We start from the raw sequence: 16,819 nt of genomic DNA, 5'->3' as shown, positions 1-16,819 counted from the left end.
CTAAAAGAGGCCCCCGAAGCCTGCTTGCAGATTCAAAAGAGCAGCCTTTGCAAAATATAGATCATGCGAACCGTAATCATGCTAACAGTGATATTTCAAACCCACAGAATAGGCAAAGAGTAACAGAAGTCAACCGCGGATGTTTGGTTTGGAGTACAGGCCGTCCTCGACTTACAAACCTCAACTGAGGCCCAAATTTCAATCGCTGCTAAGTTTTGCCCCATTTTACGACCTTTCTCGCCACAGTTGTTAAGCAAATCACGGCACTTGTTAAGTTAGTCACACGGTTGTTAAGTGAACCTGGCTTCCCCATTGGCTTTGCTTGTCAGAAGGTCGCAAAAGGGGATCACGTGACCCCAAGACCCCGCAATTGTCATAACTATGAACCAGTTGACAAGCATCTGAATTTTGATCACGTGATCATGGGGATGCTGCAAAGGTTGTAACTGTGAAAAACGGTCATAAGTCTCATTTTTCACTGCTGTTGTAACATTGAATGGTCACTAAATGAACTGTTGTAAGTTGAGGACTACCTGTATTACTTCGAGTTTCTGAACGTTTGCCTGTTTTCACACCGGTTCTGAAGAAGTGAGCTGTCCATCAAACATCAGGAGAGGGAAAAAGCCATGCTTAAATTTAACTTTTTCTTTTGATTTGATCAAGATACCTTTATTATTATTATTATTATTATTATTATTATTATTATTATTATTATTATTATTATTATTATTATTATCATATGTGTGTTATGGAATGGAACACTAATAGCTTGGGATACATCTTTCTGCTCAACCTTACAGTCAGATATTGTCCCGGAAAGAAATCAGACGACGCCATTGGAGATACTGTTTAAGTGGTCAAGGAGGCATCTGGCTACCTTTCCAAGCCATGACTGTTGTCCCAGCTGAACCACAGAAAGGGCAAAAAACCTACTCTACTGCAGTAGTAAACCACAGCAGAAGTCCAAAGGAAATGGTTGGGCCCTTCTATTGGCACTGGAGGCGTATCCCACACTCCTATAAGCTCCTTTTTTTTTCCCCAAAGCCAGGCTGAGACATATCGGCTGAGGAGATATTTCCAACTTCACCATGCTTCTACATATCAAAAGCAATGATTCTCAGTGGTTCCTTGTTCTCTCCAGAGTCGTTCAGACATGGGCAAAAGTAGGGGTACACCTTCTCGGTGAAAGTGTCCGTGAAGGTGTAGAGGTGAGACATAGCCAGGGCCTCATAAAAGGATACCTGGCCTTCCTCGTAATCCAAATAGACCCCCACTCTGCACAGATTGTCAACCAAGGTTAGACATTTGGGGTAGACATCTACAGCCTTTAACTCATTCTTATTCCTCAGCTTGATCAGCCAGTGGCCCTCCTTGGGTGACAGGGGATAATTCCCTTTCCGGTTAACGCTTTCCCGAACAACTCCCAAGGTCCACTTGGTCTTCTTCTGCACTTCCACTTCCCAATAGTGCTTCCCGGTGGTGAATCCTTCAGAAGCTAAGACCGAAACACTGCAGTCAAATCTTTCTGGAATATCTGGAAGAATCTGCTTCATGTCGTTATGCCAGACGCAGGTCAACCCTTCGGAGAGGATCAAGTTGGGGTGGGCTGTTTTAGGATCCAAAGTGATGAAGGTGATGTCTGGGGAAGGAAGGACATGACTGGTGAAGCACAGGAGATCTATCCACATGAGTTGACGCAGTGTAAACAAGGCCTATCTACGCGGTGTGCTAACTTCTCTTTTTTTGTACAGATATGAAATACAGGAAGCTCTTATTCTAAAATCAACAGCAACAGTATTTCTATCATCATAAACAATTTCAAGTGTCAAATCCCAAAATTAAATGTGGGTTTCTTTAGCAAGAAGTCCAACAGTGGTTTCCAAGTAGAAACAAAGTCAGACTAAAATATTTTCCTTAATCAGAATAGCTTCTTTCGCCATCCCAGCCAGTTCCATGAGCTTCACTATCTCTTCTTCCATGATAGGAATGTGAAAAAAAATCCATTTCAGTTAAGATCAACTGGATCTGGTTGCTTCTTTACCTGGATTAAGGATGGTTCTCATTTCTTTCCATATGGCATAATGCATGGGGCCCTTGAATTCTCCAGGGTTCAGCGTCCCAGTCACTAACTGTCCCAGAGACGAATTGTCAGTTTTCTGCTCCATCCTACACAAGACATTTGTAAGGTAAAGGTAAAGGTAAAGGTTCCCCCGCACATGCGTGCTAGTCATTTCCAACTCTAGGGGCCGGTGCTCATCTCCGTTTCAAAGCCGAAGAGCCAGCGCTTGTCCGAGGACGTCTCCGTGGTCATGTGGCCGGCATGACTAGACGTCAAAGGCGCACAGAACGCTGTTACCTTCCCACCGGAGTGGTCCCTATTTTTCTACTTGCATTTTTTACGTGCTTTCGAACTGCTAGGTTGGCAGAAGCTGGGACGAGTAACAGGCGCTCACTCTGTTATGTGGCACTCGGGATTCGACCCGCCAAACTGCCAAACATCTGATCGACAAGCTCAGCATCCTAACCCACTGAGCCACCACGTCCCTAAGACATTTGTAGAGTTAGTTAAATAGGATAATGATGGGAGAGGAGGGGGAAGATAATCCCAGAAACCACTATTATCTTGGATATATACTGGTTAAGAGCAATGCAGTGAGGAACCCTTCCTGCCTCAAAGAATTGCTATACGTTGTCCACAAATGACTATATGGAAAAGAGGTGTGTTTGATGCCAACATTATCCTTGGCATTTCTTCCTGTCTGATATAATTGCACGGAGCTAAGGAGGAAAAATGAAGTAGCAACATAGGCCAATTAACTTATTCCTTGTACAGTCCTTGGTGCTCTTTGATCTTGGTTGTTTTCTTGCAGACCTTTCATTACCCAACTAATTAACAGCATCCATGCACCGATGATGGGTTGGGCAATGAAACGTCTGCAAGAAAACGCCAAGGTCAGAGAGCACCAAGGACCACACAGTTCAACCCTGAACAATAACCATTCTCTTCTATTGGAACTCATTCATTGCTTGAACACTGCTACATGTGCTTGCATCAACATAGAAGAAAACTACATAGATGCTGAAGCATTGAATGTTGGGATTCCCAATCTCAAGGGAAGACCCTTATGTATTTATGTTTGTTTGAGTTCCTTCGGACAGGGCAGGATATGCAGCTCCAGGAAGATCAGGCCAACCAATGGGGATGGTCCAGGTTTTGTGGTTAATCGTCATATTTTTGCTACTCTTGAGGTCTGCAATAATTATTTTGGAATATTTCCTTATAGACTCATACTCACCGGTCTACAAATGGCTTTATTCCCTGTCAGGAGAAAAAAAAAGAGAAAAGGAAGAAGAATCATTTCTAAATTGCCTTCCCTTTGGACCCATTTATAGCATAAATATAACTCAACAAAGCAAAACAGGTAGTAGATTAGATTTCAAAATTTTCAATGGTCTTCACGGTTTTGAAGGCCCTGGGTGACATACATACCTTTCTTCTAAAATATGCACAAAATGATCTTAAAGCCAAATGTCTGCAAGCTCTATCTTTGACCTTGTCTACTTGACATCGTAATTCTCAACTACATCCTTCTTCTCGATGCTAAGCAGATGCCTGAGAGTCCTACGTCTGAGACTCCAGCGACATAATCCCAAACCACGTTCAACTGTGTAAATCTGGAAATCTTACTTTTAGGAAACCCGCAGAATTTTGTTGGTACAGCCGAGCCTGAATGCAGACCAAGGTGTCCTTCGCAATCTGCGATCTGTCTTGGAGTTTGTTTAGATTTCCTTCCATTTCCTGCAGGAGTATTTCACTCTCTTCCTTTAACCGATGAATTAACATTTTCTCCTTGGTGTGAAGAAACTGGTGCAGCTTTAGGAACTCCAAGGAGATATGGTACTGGAGCTGTAATTTGTTCTCCTGAAAATAAAAAAAGAAAAAAGATTGAAAACAAATCCATGCAACTAATGGACACTAGTTATAGAGATTCTGATTGTTGATCTGTTATTTACCAGGGAACAATAACTACACCATAAATGAGCTTTTGCAACATTGCTTTAGACCCATTTCCTCATTTTAATAATGGCTACCAAGAAAGAAAACCAATTCTGATTTTATCGGCTTGCAGTGTACATATTTGTGTTCAAAATGGGGGAATTAAACATATTGTCCTCTCCCCCTTCGTCCAAAAAAAAATCAAACGGATGGTATCTATTGAATTTGTGCATACTCACTTTATGACTGGATATTTTCTCCTCCTGGGCATTCTTCAACACCTCCAGTTTTACCAGGATAGACCTGAGCTGAAGTCTCAATGTGAGTAGCCTTTCCTATGGATATAATGTCAAGTTACAGCTACGTTTTAGCCAGATTAAAAAGTGGTTTGAACCTTTCAGTGGATTTCCTAGATGCCAACTAGGCCCTAACTCATGGCTTGTTGAAAAATAATGCTGCAAATATATACAGCAGGGGTGTCCAACTTGGCAACTTTTAAGACTTATGGACTTCATCTCCCAGAATTCCCCAGTCAGCATGGCTGGCTGGGGAATTCTGGGAATTGAAGTCCAAAGGTCTTTAAGTTGCAAGGTTATGTAGTATTACTTTCAGTTCTGAAATGATTGTTTAAAATACAAGGCTAACCTGTATCAATATAGATGTTCACTTTCTAATCAAAACCTTAGGTAGGATCAAGTCCGTCAAAGTTGTTGCTTCTTCAGTTTTAATGTAGCAGAAAGGAAATAATACTCTTTGAAACATGGGGAATAATCACGTAACTACACTTTTACAGGTTTCGTTTGAGTTAAATTGCAGTTTCGATTAAATGTCCTTTGCATTTGATTCTGACTGGGCTCCTTCTCTTTGTCCTGTGAAAGGTTTGGCTTCTAGCGTTCCTCTGAGAAAAGCAGTGGGCGTTTCAGAGAGCGCGCACATCTGCTTTAACACAATTTTGAAGTAGGCATTTGCGCAGGTCGACTTACAACAGTTCATTTAGTAACCGTTCGAAGTTACAACGACACTGAAAAAAGTGACTTCTGCCCCAAATCCTTAGCCTTCAAATGTGGGTCATCCTCGAAGTGGGGGTCATTTCAAACAGAACACAAAGGTTTTTCGAGCTCAGCAACTTTATTAAGCGGTGTGGACTTCCAACTCCCACAATTCCAGAGCCGGCATGCTGGCTGTGGAATTCTGGGAGCTGAAGTCCACACGGCTAACTGTCAAGTTGCTGAGCTTGAGAAATACCGCAGAATATTAAGAGGTGATCTGCTGAAACATCCTTCAGAAGCTTCCCTTTGACTGGCTCTCGGGACCGTTGATTTATTTATTTTATTTTTTTTTATTACATTTATATCCCGCCCTTCTCCGAAGACTCAGGGCGGCTTACAAGCTTAGCAGTAGCCTTCATTCTATGTATATGCCTGCTTGTTAGGGCTTTCGCCCCCCCCCCAAGCGGCATTATTACAAAGTCAGCTTATTGCCCCCAACAATCTGGGTCCTCATTTTACCTACCTCGGAAGGATGGAAGGCTGAGTCAACCTTGAGCCTGGTGGGATGCGAACCTGCACTAATTGCAGGCAGCTGGTGTTACTTAAAGAGGCTCCACCAAGCATCAAGGCCTCAGCGTGTCATTTACCGTATATATCTGCACCGCATCAGGGATGAGAAGAAACTGAGAGCATTGATCCTCAGGCATCTGAGCTTCTCGGCAGGTGAAACAAGCTAGTTTCCCTTGAGGCTTCCAGTAAAGGGTCAGTGGTTCGCCATGCTCCATGCATTTCTGCTGTTGACCACCTACGTGAAGAGTCTTAATCTTCTCCGCCATCTTTTCCAAGGCTTGGTTGATTATGAACTTCCGTTCGGGAATGTTGACGTGACATTCTGGGCAGAAAACACCCTTTTTATTCCAGATGGCCTCCAGGCAAGATTTGCAGAAGTTATGACCGCAAGGTAGAATGACCGGCTCTTTAAACAGTTCGAAGCAAAGGGAACAGGACAACTCCTTGGTGAAGTCATCTGCATGCAGGTCCCATGAGGTGTTTGACGAGCTGGCAAGAATCGGGCTCACTGCTCGTTCGTTTAGGGAAATGAGCGAGGAAGTGGACGGATTTTTGCTACTGGAAGTAGACATTGTACTGGAAAGAGCAAACACTGAAGCAGCAATCAGAAGTAGGGAAGAAAGCATGCATGAGAACAATTGTCTTAAATGACAAGGATTGTATTAGTAGATTATCTACCTGGGGCCACCTCCAATTCCGTCATTGAACGCATCTACAATCTTTAACCAAAATAAAGTTGACCATCTATAACGAATCAGCTAGATTTTAGATCAGCTAAAAGTTGTTGGAGATGAGCGGCAATTAAGTTTAATAGATGAGAGAATTTTCAACAATAGGTGAGATTAATTTTTCCAATCCCAAACCTCTAGTTATGTTGGAGTATAGCTCTCAGGGTTCAGTCCTTCTGATGAAAATTCTTACCACCCTTACACCCACGCTTGCCAAAGCAGTCAATTGTGGAAGATTGATTTTTTGCCATCTCCTGTTAAAATTTTCATGCCTGTATTTTCTTAATGATTGAAAAATCTGCAGCCTAATTAATCAGAATCACCTTTGTTAAACCATCCAAAGGTTTCACTGATTAATCTGGCCAGTTGTAGACATTACAACTGTCTCACCAATTTCCACTTGATGTCATTTCAGATCAGGGAAAATGCCACATTGGGACCTAGAAGTCACCATCTAGCCCTTCCTTTGAAAGACATGCACAGGATTGGGGTGCTTCAAGATAAATTTGAGCCTGGCTTCCAATTTCCACCCATTTCTACAATGATCTATCATTTATAGCATTTCTAGGGAGTCACCTATTTTGCAGAATAAGGTCTCCACTTTACTGTTCAGATGAAATCCTTGGTTCTTTGCCTGCGTTACTCACTAACCTGCTTTCAGTGCCCTCCCTTCTAACTGCCACTCTCCAACTGTCTTCTTCTTCCAGAAGATTCCGTTGGCTCCCTATTAAATTATTTAGTCTCAAACCTTCTCACAAAGCTCTTAAAGCAAGAACAAATGGCTCTTATTCTTTTATGCGGACACCTATCGTTTTCATAACCTTACATCTGCAAAAAAAACCCTCCTCCAAATCTTGTAGAGCTATGATTTTGAAGCATTTATTTATAAGCCAAATAACATCAGGATGATTTACTGACATAGAAATCCTCAGTCAATGCAACTCTTGAGAAATATTGTTACTAAATATTGTCTGTGCAATGTATTTCACTGGCTGAGTTAAAGGCCTAAACATTTGCAGTGTGCTAAATTTGGCTGAGAATCTTGGCCAGGTCCCATGTAGCTTATATTGGCTTTTTTTTAAAAAAAAAGTATATTCTTTTAATGAATTGCTTACTATGTAGCCTAATGTTTTATTGTAAACTACTTTTGAGGTGAGTCAATCATTCACAAGCCACAAAGAACTTCCAAAGAAAACATTGTTAGGTATTTTTTATTGGAGGGTTATGTATACATCAGCAGAGGACAACAAAATGAACTTAAGTGCTGGGGAAAATTATCGGCTGAGCTGGCATATTGAGCAGTTTATAAAAGGAAACTTTAATTATCATTTTTAGAAAATTCCATTTTTCCATTCTTATCTCAGCAATAACAGAAGAAAATGCTCTTAATTCCTAAAAGACTTAGCATAGCAATAAAGTGAAAGTGATGGCCTTTTCAGACATTCAAATTGATTAATCAATCATAGTTAGGAACTGTCTATGAGACTATATATTTATGATGATGACTCCATATTTAATTTAATTTAATTTTAATTTAATAATATTTCTATACCGCCCTTCTCCCTGAGGACTCAGGGCGGTTCACAGGGCAAAAGTGAAATACAAAATACAAACATTAAAAAGAAATTAAATGATTGCCCAAGTTAAAACAATTAATATACAATTATAAAACCCCAAAGATAAAATTAAGAATGCAAAAAATAAAAAAACCCCACCAATCCCCATCAGGCTAGGCCGGCTTGTACAAACAAAAACGTCTTGAGATCGCGACGAAAGGAGCGAAGATCGGGCGCCATCCGGAGCTCTACCGGTAACTGATTCCACAGCTCCGGAGCGCCCACAGAGAAGGATCTCCCCCTGGGGGCCACCAATCAACATTCTCTGATCGATGGCTCAAATGCTGATTTATATAAACACACACGGATTATCTTTGATAAGTTTCCTGAAAAGGCCTGGCTTTTAAAAGTTAAAACTGATGCTTTTCAATCAGTGATAAGCAGAAACAGCACTTGAAGTAAATTCAGAAACATCATCAGTAGAAATAGTGGTTGAAAGCAGCATTCATCAAATCTGGGGGAGAAAAAAAAGAATATTTTTACATTAAAAAAAAACAAGAAACGTAGTACAGTACACTATTGGCTGGGTTGGAAAACCAAACTGTTTTTTGCATCTGTGTTTGAGTCTCTCTTGATTTATATTGAAAATATAAAATCATGAAAGCATTGGGGAAAGTACTTTTAAAAGTATTGCAAGAGTTGTGCAGGGGTCTTGTAAGGACTGACAAAAGATTGTGAAAGGTGTTTAAAGCAGTGCTCAGCCAAACCTGGGTAAATTATCCAACACTGAATAAAATTGGTTTTTTTTTTTGGGTAAGAAACATGATGAAGCTTCCTGAATGGGAAGTGAAACACCTCAGATTAACAAACTTTGGTCTAGTTGCCACGATTTAACCTTTTTTAGACACATGAACCCGTTACCCAATCACAGCAGGGACTTTTAAAGTGTTTTACCTACGTTGGGTAAGTAAAAAGGACTTTTTGATAACAGGGAAAAAAGGCAGCTCTGCTTTAAAGTACAGTAGAAATATTATGATTATTTTGGTTATTGTGTTCTACACTTTTTGATGGTATATCATGTGGATTCTGCACACAGAGACATACACACATACAGTATACATGCATGCTGGCAGGGGAATTCTGGGAGTTGGCCCACATATCTTGAAGTAGCCAAGTTTAAGAAACACTGGTTTGAACTTTCAGCTTTCTTCTTTTTTTTTTTTAAACAAGTCTCTTTCCTGACAAAAGCTGCTTAAACACATGGCTTTCATTTTGTTTACTGCTTTCTCTTTCGTGACAGCAAGCTGATCTTTTACTCCCTTAGTAATAAGGTAAAGGTAAAGGTTCCCCCGCACATGCGTGCTAGTCGTTTCTGACTCTAGGGGCCGGTGCTCATCTCCGTTTCAAAGCCGAAGAGCCGGCACTTGTCCGAGGACGTCTCCGCGGTGATGTGTCCGGCATGACTAGACGTCAAAGGTGCACGGAACGCTTTTACCTTCCCACCGTAGCGGTCCCTGTTTTTCTACTTGCATTTTTACGTGCTTTCGAACTGCTAGGTGGGCAGAAGCTGGGACGAGTAACAGGCGCTTACTCTGCTACGCGGCACTCGGGATTCGACCCGCCAAACTGCCGACCATCTGATCGACAAGCTCAAAGTCCTAACCCACTGAGCCACTGCATCCCCTTAGTAATACTACTACACATAAACATAATACACGTACTTTCATATTTCTTGTGAAGCACACTTTTCATGAAACAGCCATCTCTTACCTTATTTGATGGAGACTACTGGCTTAGGAATTCTGTTCTGTAGAAGACAGAGAGAGTAAACTTTTAGCAAACATTTCTTCAAACATATATCAAATCATTGAGGGCCTACAGATTCTAAGCTATTTCTTTGCTGCTGCTTCGCATGCTCAGCCAGAAGTTCACCATCTACATTTTTTATTTTTTTGTCTTAAATGGTTAAAAAGACCTTTCTGGCAGCATTTTGTAACAAAGGCTTTTGTAGAATGAGTTAGTATATATCAGAGGAACCTCAAGAGCAATCCTTTTAAAGAAAAGAAAGCAATCTAGGGAAGGCAAGAACAGAATCCAGCAGTACCCTACAGATCCACAACTGGTCTGTAACAGATTCCTTTTCGTGATCTTCAAAAGCGAACTGCCCAGAATCGTTGGAAATTGGGAAGTGTACATATTTAATACAGAATAATAAAAACAATTAGACTTCGTGAACTGATTGTACTTCTTTCTTTTTAGAAACATTTCTACTGAAATCCTAAGATACAGAAAAGGGACGCTTACTATCATTTCCAGACTTCTGTTATTCTACCCCATGACAATAAAGAAGAATTCCAGCATTCACGTGTTGCCTGTTTTCTGACCGCTCAACAATCAAAGGCTGAAAAAGTAAGCCATGGTTTGCCAGAGATGGTAGATGGAAGATCGGAAATTGCGAACAATCCATCAGATTATCATGATTCACTGGAAGTTAGGACTGGGTTCAACAAAAGGTTGCTTCAGTGCCCAGGAGGGGTGCGGAACGTCTAGCTCTCCAGAGGTTGCTGAACTACAACTCCCAGGATCCCTCACCAAGGGGAAGGAGACCAGGAAGACTACATCAGCAATATGTGGAAACTAGACTGGTGACTCCCATGATGTATTCTCCAGCTAAACGGGGGGGGGGGGTCTCCAAACTTGACCATTTTTAAGACTTGTGGACCGTGCTGGCTGGGGAATTCTGGGAGCTGAAGTCCACAAACCTTAAAGTAGCCAAGTTTGGAGACCCCTGGGCTAAACCATGGCCTAAGACATCTTAACTATTGCTGTTTCAAGTGGAGGAAGGCTATGGAGGGAGAGGAGGAAATGGAACAGAAAGCCAAGTCAAAGCAGTTACCCAATTTCACAATTTTTGGCACTTTAAGCGTCTGGTGTTCCACCTTGCACGCATATTCATCATTTCCATTGGGAACCACCGTAGCGTAAGTCAGAAGCTGGAAGGTCCAGTCTTCTTTGAAAGAGAGATCAGACTGCTTGACGTTGGGTAGTTCAACATTGTTCTTCAGAAGAGTAACGTTGATTTTGGGAGGGTGGAAACCCTCCGCAAAGCAGTGCAGAGTGTTCGACTTGCCGGCCGATATGGGATGGCGGGAATACACTTGCACATCTGGCTGTTCTATAAGTTAAAGGGGAGGGAGGAAAAAAAACAAGAGAAGATGTTGCAAACCCAGGTCATCTTGCCCGTGTTTTCTCTACCGTGGCCAGAGGACTTTGAGATAGATTTTGGTCCTCAGATGTTGCTTCCAGAGAGAACATGGCTTTCAACAGCTGATCTATCGAGGTGGTTTAAGGGCCACCTCTTTAGAAAGATATAAAAAGGTAAAGGTTCCCCCGCACATGCGTGCTAGTAGTTTCCGACTCTAGGGGCCGGTGCTCATTTCCGTTTCAAAGCCGAACAGCCAGCGCTTGTCCGAGGACGTCTCCGTGGTCATGTGGCCAGCATGACTAGACGCCAAAGGCGCACGGAACACTGTTACCTTCCCACCGGAGCGGTCCCTATTTTTCTACTTGCATTTTTACGTGCTTTCGAACTGCTAGGTTGGCAGAAGCTGGGACGAGTAACAGGCGCTCACTCTGTTACGCGGCACTCGGGATTCGTCCCGCCAAACTGCTGACCATCTGATCGATAAGCTCAGCGTCCTAACCCACTGAGCCACTGCGTCCCTTTAGAAAGATATAGGGGATTTTAAAAAAGAAAAAGAAGCAAAGAAATGGGTTCCCAAATGAATCCTTTGACTACAGGCAGGATTCTCCTGACTTGGCGCAGATTGTCCTCAACTTACATCCACAAGTTGGATTGGAATTTTGGTTAAGTGATGTTGTTGTTAGGCAAGTCATCACATAACCAGACCTGATTTTATTACCATTTTTACTGCGGTCATTAAGGGAATCACATGGTTGTTAAGTGATTCTACTCTCCCATTGCGTTTGCATGTCAGAAGCAAGCTGGAAATTAAGGGTGTGACCGCAAGGCAGTGTCAATCTTTGTAACTGCTATCAAAATCACAGTTGGGAGAGGTGCGACAGTTGTAAATCCCATCCTCACCCCCAGTTCTGGGAGAACAAAGATTAAATGAAAGTGCGACACACACACATTTTTTCAACCATGGAACTTTTGAGGTGTGTGGACTCCCAGAATTCCTCAGTCAGCATGTTGTCTGTAAGTTGAAGTCCACGTATCTTCTTAAAGTTACCCAGGTTGAAAAACAATGATTTTGGAGCAAACAAAATGTTCGTTCTTTTTGCTTTCACTTTTCTAAAAGCACTTTTAAAACATTTTTCCCCCCCTTTGGCAATGTATCAATCGCAATTATCTTTATGTTTTGTTCCTTTTCTTTCCCTGTTACTAGGCTAGAAAGCAGACGACCTTGAGTTCAAGTCCTGCCTTAGCCATGAAAGCCAGCTGGTTGACTTTTGGCCGATCTCCGCCTTAGGCATGAAAGGCAGTTGAGTGATTTTGGGCCAATCACTCCCTGTCAGCCCGAACAGCCTTGCAGGGCTGTTGTTGCAAGGAGGAGGAAGGTGTGTTGGATATGTTTGCCACCTTGAGTTACTGGTAAAAATAATAAAGGTGGGATATAAATACTTTTAAAGCAAAACAAACAAAACAAGGCCAGCAAGTGTCAGAAATTAATAGCCCAGACTCTATTTTCCTAATTCTAGCAACTACTGCGAAACTCTAGAATAGCCCTTCCCGACTATTTTATTTTACTTTCTATTTTATTGTTTTACTTTCGGAGAATGCACCACATCAGAAACCATGCCTCTTTCAGGCACACCATCATCCCTTCCAAATCAAAGAAAATGTTACTCAAGTCTTTCTCTTTTTCCCTTTTGCATTTGGGGCACTGAGCGCCATAACTACGTCAGAAACATTGCACAGGGAAGAACACCAAGTTGCCGTGAAGTTTATAACAAAAGACAACAAGATGGTGGCCATCACAGGCATCTGTGTTCCACATTCAGAACCTCTGCCTTTTTTGGGGGGGGCAGATTTTTATTGTTTCGGAATAGTTTAAAGCCATCCTGTGAAGTGTATGCAGCTTTTTTTTAAAAAAGTAAGAAAAATTTCCTTCTCCTCCATCCCAATCAACGGGAAAAGAAGAACAAAAAAAATTCGATTCAATTTTCCTGTTATTCTTCCAATCAGATCCGTCTCTCCAAAGCAAGTATCACAAGCGAGTCAACATTTCCCTTTTTAATTTCCTAAAATAGTTGTAAAAATAATAAAGGCAGGATACAAAGAAATAAAGATTATACCAGGTCACAGAAACGGAGGCAAGAAGCCCCCCCAATACACACACTTCCTTAAGACTGCAACTCCCATCTTCCCACAAATCTCTGGGCTAACTAACCCGGGACAGACCCAGGAGACACACATTTAATTTCCTAGAATATTTGTAAAAAAAACCATAAAGGCAGGGTATAAAGAAATAAGATTATAGCAGGCCACAGAAAGACAGGCGCTCACCTCCTTTAAGACTACATCTTCCAGCAAACCCCTGGCTTAACCCGGGACAGATCCAGGAGACGCAAACCCACCTTCAGCCCCCCCCCCCACAAAACCCCTGCGAGTTTCGGGGTCCAGGCCCCCACCCCTTTCACGCCCAACCCCTCCTGCGGGCTGGAAGCCCGAAGCTCCTGGAGAAATGCCAACCAACGCAGGGAAAAAAAGAAAAAGCATCTTAAGAACCGGAACTTCTCAAAAGTCACCCGTTTCTAGCCCGGGTTAGAAGGTGGCTGCCAACCCGCCGCAGGAGCGCAAAAACCGCACGCGGGAGCAGCAGAAAAGTTGTCTTACTTTCCACGGGTTCCGCGAGACAGGAGACCAAGACAACGCACCAGATGAGAATCTCTTTCGAGGCCATGCTTCTTGACTTTTTTGGCAGCCGCGACAGCAGCCACGCACGCTACTCGGACCACAACCGAAATGTACTGCGGAGCTGGGGAACTACGCCTAAGAGAAGAGGGTTTTTCTCTCTGGACCAATCAGAAAAATCGACAGAGCTGCGTCGTCACCGGTCGCTAGGCACGAGGTTTCCCGCAGGCATCTGCTCCAAGCGTTCGGTACTTTCCAGCGCAGGCGCAGTTCTGCCCGCTGCGACTTCCACTTTCGGTTTCTCGTTGCCGAGAAGGAGCCGCTGATTTCCGAGAAACTGAGCTCACTTTTCGGGGGTGGGGGAAGGGCGGGCCAGGAGGATCTGCTTGCGCTGAAGATCCTGAATACGGATTGCAGCGGCTGGTGCGGGAAAGGGAAAAGATCCAGGTTGTGGGTTGGTTAGTTAGTTAGTTAGTTAGTTAGTTAGTTAGTTAGTTAGTTAGTTAGTTAGTTAGTTAGTTAGTTAGTTAGTTAGTTAGTTAGTAGTTAGTTAGTTAGTTAGGGACTTATATCCCGCCCTATCTCCCGAAGGACTCAGGGCGGCTAACGACAATAATATACAATAAATACAGAAATTAAGATAAAATTAAAATTAAAGGCCTCTGTGCAATAGATTAAAATTAAAAATAAATTAAAAATTAAAAATAAATTAAAAATTGTAAACATAATTAAAATGCCTGTCAGTCCAGGTCAGCCAGGTGAAAAAAGGAGTGTTTTGAGGCCGCGGCGAAAGGACTGGAGATCTAGGGCCATCCGAAGCTCAGGGGGGAGCTGGTTCCAAAGGACAGGCGCCCCGACAGAGAAGGCCCTTCCCCTGGGGGGTCGCCAGCCGACATTGTCTAGCCGACGGTACCCTGAGGAGGCCTTCTCTGTGTGAGCGTACTGGGCGATGGGAATTCGTTCCTGGTAGCAGATGGTCCTGCAAGTATCCCGGGCCTAGGCCATGTAGGGCTTTAAAGGTAAGTACCAGCACCTTAAATCTAACCTAGGAATGGGAGTAAATAAAGCAATTCAGGCCCAAAACTGGGTAAAAACTAAAAGCCATCTTAGTGTTCACAGATCGCACTAAGTTTCGGGTTGCTTGGTCCTAACGTTCGTGGGAAAAGCCACCATTGGCAAGGTTCGTCATAACAAGAGGCAAGCCCCATTGTGCCTTAGATTAGAAGGTGAATGGCCACTTGCTGCTTCTACCAACTTCTCAGTCTGACCTACAGTCCTGGGATCTCTTGGTGGTCTCCCATCCAAGTATCATCAATCACACCAACCCTGCCTAAATTTCCAAGACTACCTAAGAACTAGCTAACTTTGTCCACTGGCAATCTCTCCTCGCTACTTAGAGGTTTGCTTCTTTCTATACACAAACATCCACCTGAGAAGCAAACCTGCACGTTCTCCCCAATTAGGCTTTTATTGAACAATTTATGCTTTCACGTCTTACTTGTACACTCCCCATAGTTGCTCTGTGAGAGAAATGGGCTGTTTCTAAATGTGATAAATCAATAAAATTGTTCTGCTCTGAGAATTCTGAGAGCTGGGAAGCCCATCCATTTTAAAAGTTGCCCAGTCTGAGAAACACTGAGTTACGGAACGCAATCAAAAGCTCCAGATAATAATATTCCTCCCTGCTCAATTTTTTTTCTTTATGCCCCCCTTCCCCCAAAAAATATTGTTCCAGAAAAAAGGTGGAAGAGCTGCAATTGATAAGCTTTGTTGGGGCCAGATCCTTTTTTATCTGTTGGCAGAGTGTTTATCTGGAGAGCCAGGTAATTTCCGAGGATAACTTTATAGCCCCGAACTTTGCTCTCTGACAAACAGATTTGAGCCTGTTTGACTGTGATGGGCAATTTCAAAAGCAACTTGTCTGTCTGTCTATCCATCCATCTATCCATCCATCCATCTATAAACACCCTGCCAACGGATTTAAAAAAGGAACGGGCCCTAACAAAGCCGAATTTATAATTCTGAATAGATAACTCTTCTTGAGGCCCATGTATCCCAAAGTTGCATATCTATTTTTTCATGCAGTATCTGACATCCAAATACAGGAAATACAAGTAGTTGTTGACTTACAACCACAGTTGGGGCCAGACTTTTCTTTGCTAAGCAAGAGGGTTGTTAAATGAGTTGCTTTGAACTTTACCACTTTTTGTGCCATGGGGGTTAAAAGTATCACTGCAGTTAGGTGAATTTTGTAGTGATTAAGGGAATCTGGCTTCTCCCATTGCTTGTCAGAAGCCAGCTAGGAAAGTCCCAAATGGAGGTCACATGACGCTGGGATGCTGCAACCATTGCATCTACCGGTATATGCCAATTGCCAAGGTCCCAAATTTTGACAATAGTAAGTTTGAGCACCAGTCATAAGTCATTTTGTTCAGTACTGTTGTAACTTTGAATGGTTGTTAAAACAAATGCTTGTAAGTCAAGGACTATCTGTAGAAGGTCCCTCCGCCAAATGGAACAATCCCTCTCTTGTAGAAAGTTAGCAACTCAGGAGATGGGCTAAAACCTTTCTCCCTAACATCGGTGTTTCTGGTTTGTAGGGAGGAACGGTTAACAACACTCTACACCTGTCAGAGATTGTGTAAACCAGTTTGGACTTTGGACTCTTTTATCCAGGCAGTTGGCACCAGTGACAGGAAAAATATTGCCTCGCTGGATTTGTTAGCTGTTTCATGGGTAGTTTCAAGACAACAGCCTTTGATGATGGGTGCTGAAGAGCACCTGAGAGGCAGGTGTAAAGCCCCAGATCAGCTCTCTTAAAGCACAACCTTGGCTCTTAATATCAACTCTCCCAGTGAATGCAGATGTTTAACCTGTGATGGACGAGTGCAAACCTGCTTCTTGAATTAATCCATCTTTTAGGTTCACGCAATACACTCAAGCCAGCCAAGGGAACTGGACCTACCTTGGAGAACAGCGACTCGCGGGGGGGGGGGGGATCCGCCCCGAAGTTAAAACCAAGCAAGCCTGTTGTGCGAATGGATCTAGCTACGTTTCACCCGGTCCGATTGCAGGGGTGGGAGGGTGGGTGTATACTGCAA

The 16,819-nt window shown here is 42.8% G+C and overlaps 2 protein-coding genes across 2 annotated transcripts; both read right to left on the bottom strand.

Moving 5' to 3' along the window:
- Window positions 1-753: 753 nt before the first annotated feature.
- On the bottom strand, window positions 754-6,182 carry TRIM69 (tripartite motif containing 69; the record flags this gene model as incomplete). Its single annotated transcript, XM_081336991.1, has 6 exons — window positions 754-1,639; window positions 2,042-2,166; window positions 3,297-3,319; window positions 3,689-3,922; window positions 4,237-4,332; window positions 5,634-6,182. The coding sequence occupies 6 exons, from the start codon at window positions 6,180-6,182 to the stop codon at window positions 1,095-1,097; spliced, it is 1,572 nt and encodes a 523-aa protein (XP_081193117.1). The 3' UTR covers window positions 754-1,094.
- A 1,297-nt stretch (window positions 6,183-7,479) lies between these two features.
- On the bottom strand, window positions 7,480-13,950 carry B2M (beta-2-microglobulin). Its single transcript, XM_081337349.1, has 4 exons — window positions 13,701-13,950; window positions 10,737-11,015; window positions 9,611-9,647; window positions 7,480-8,354 (listed from the first exon to the last, which is right to left on the bottom strand). The coding sequence occupies exons 1-3, from the start codon at window positions 13,765-13,767 to the stop codon at window positions 9,634-9,636; spliced, it is 360 nt and encodes a 119-aa protein (XP_081193475.1). The 5' UTR covers window positions 13,768-13,950; the 3' UTR covers window positions 7,480-8,354; window positions 9,611-9,633.
- Window positions 13,951-16,819: the final 2,869 nt, after the last annotated feature.

The sequence above is a fragment of the Vipera berus genome, assembly GCF_964194415.1.
Source record: "Vipera berus genome assembly, chromosome: 12".
Classification (NCBI taxonomy): Eukaryota; Metazoa; Chordata; class Lepidosauria; order Squamata; family Viperidae; genus Vipera; species Vipera berus.
This window is presented reverse-complemented; position numbering and strand designations above follow the sequence as displayed.

Excerpts from the sequence above, each read along its gene's own strand:
- B2M (XM_081337349.1), bottom strand. The coding sequence starts at position 13,767 with ATGGCCTCGAAAGAGATTCTCATCTGGTGCGTTGTCTTGGTCTCCTGT. Across the intron at positions 11,016-13,700 it reads TCTCGCGGAACCCGTGGAAA|AACAGCCAGATGTGCAAGTG; the intron begins GTAAGACAACTT and ends TTTAACTTATAG.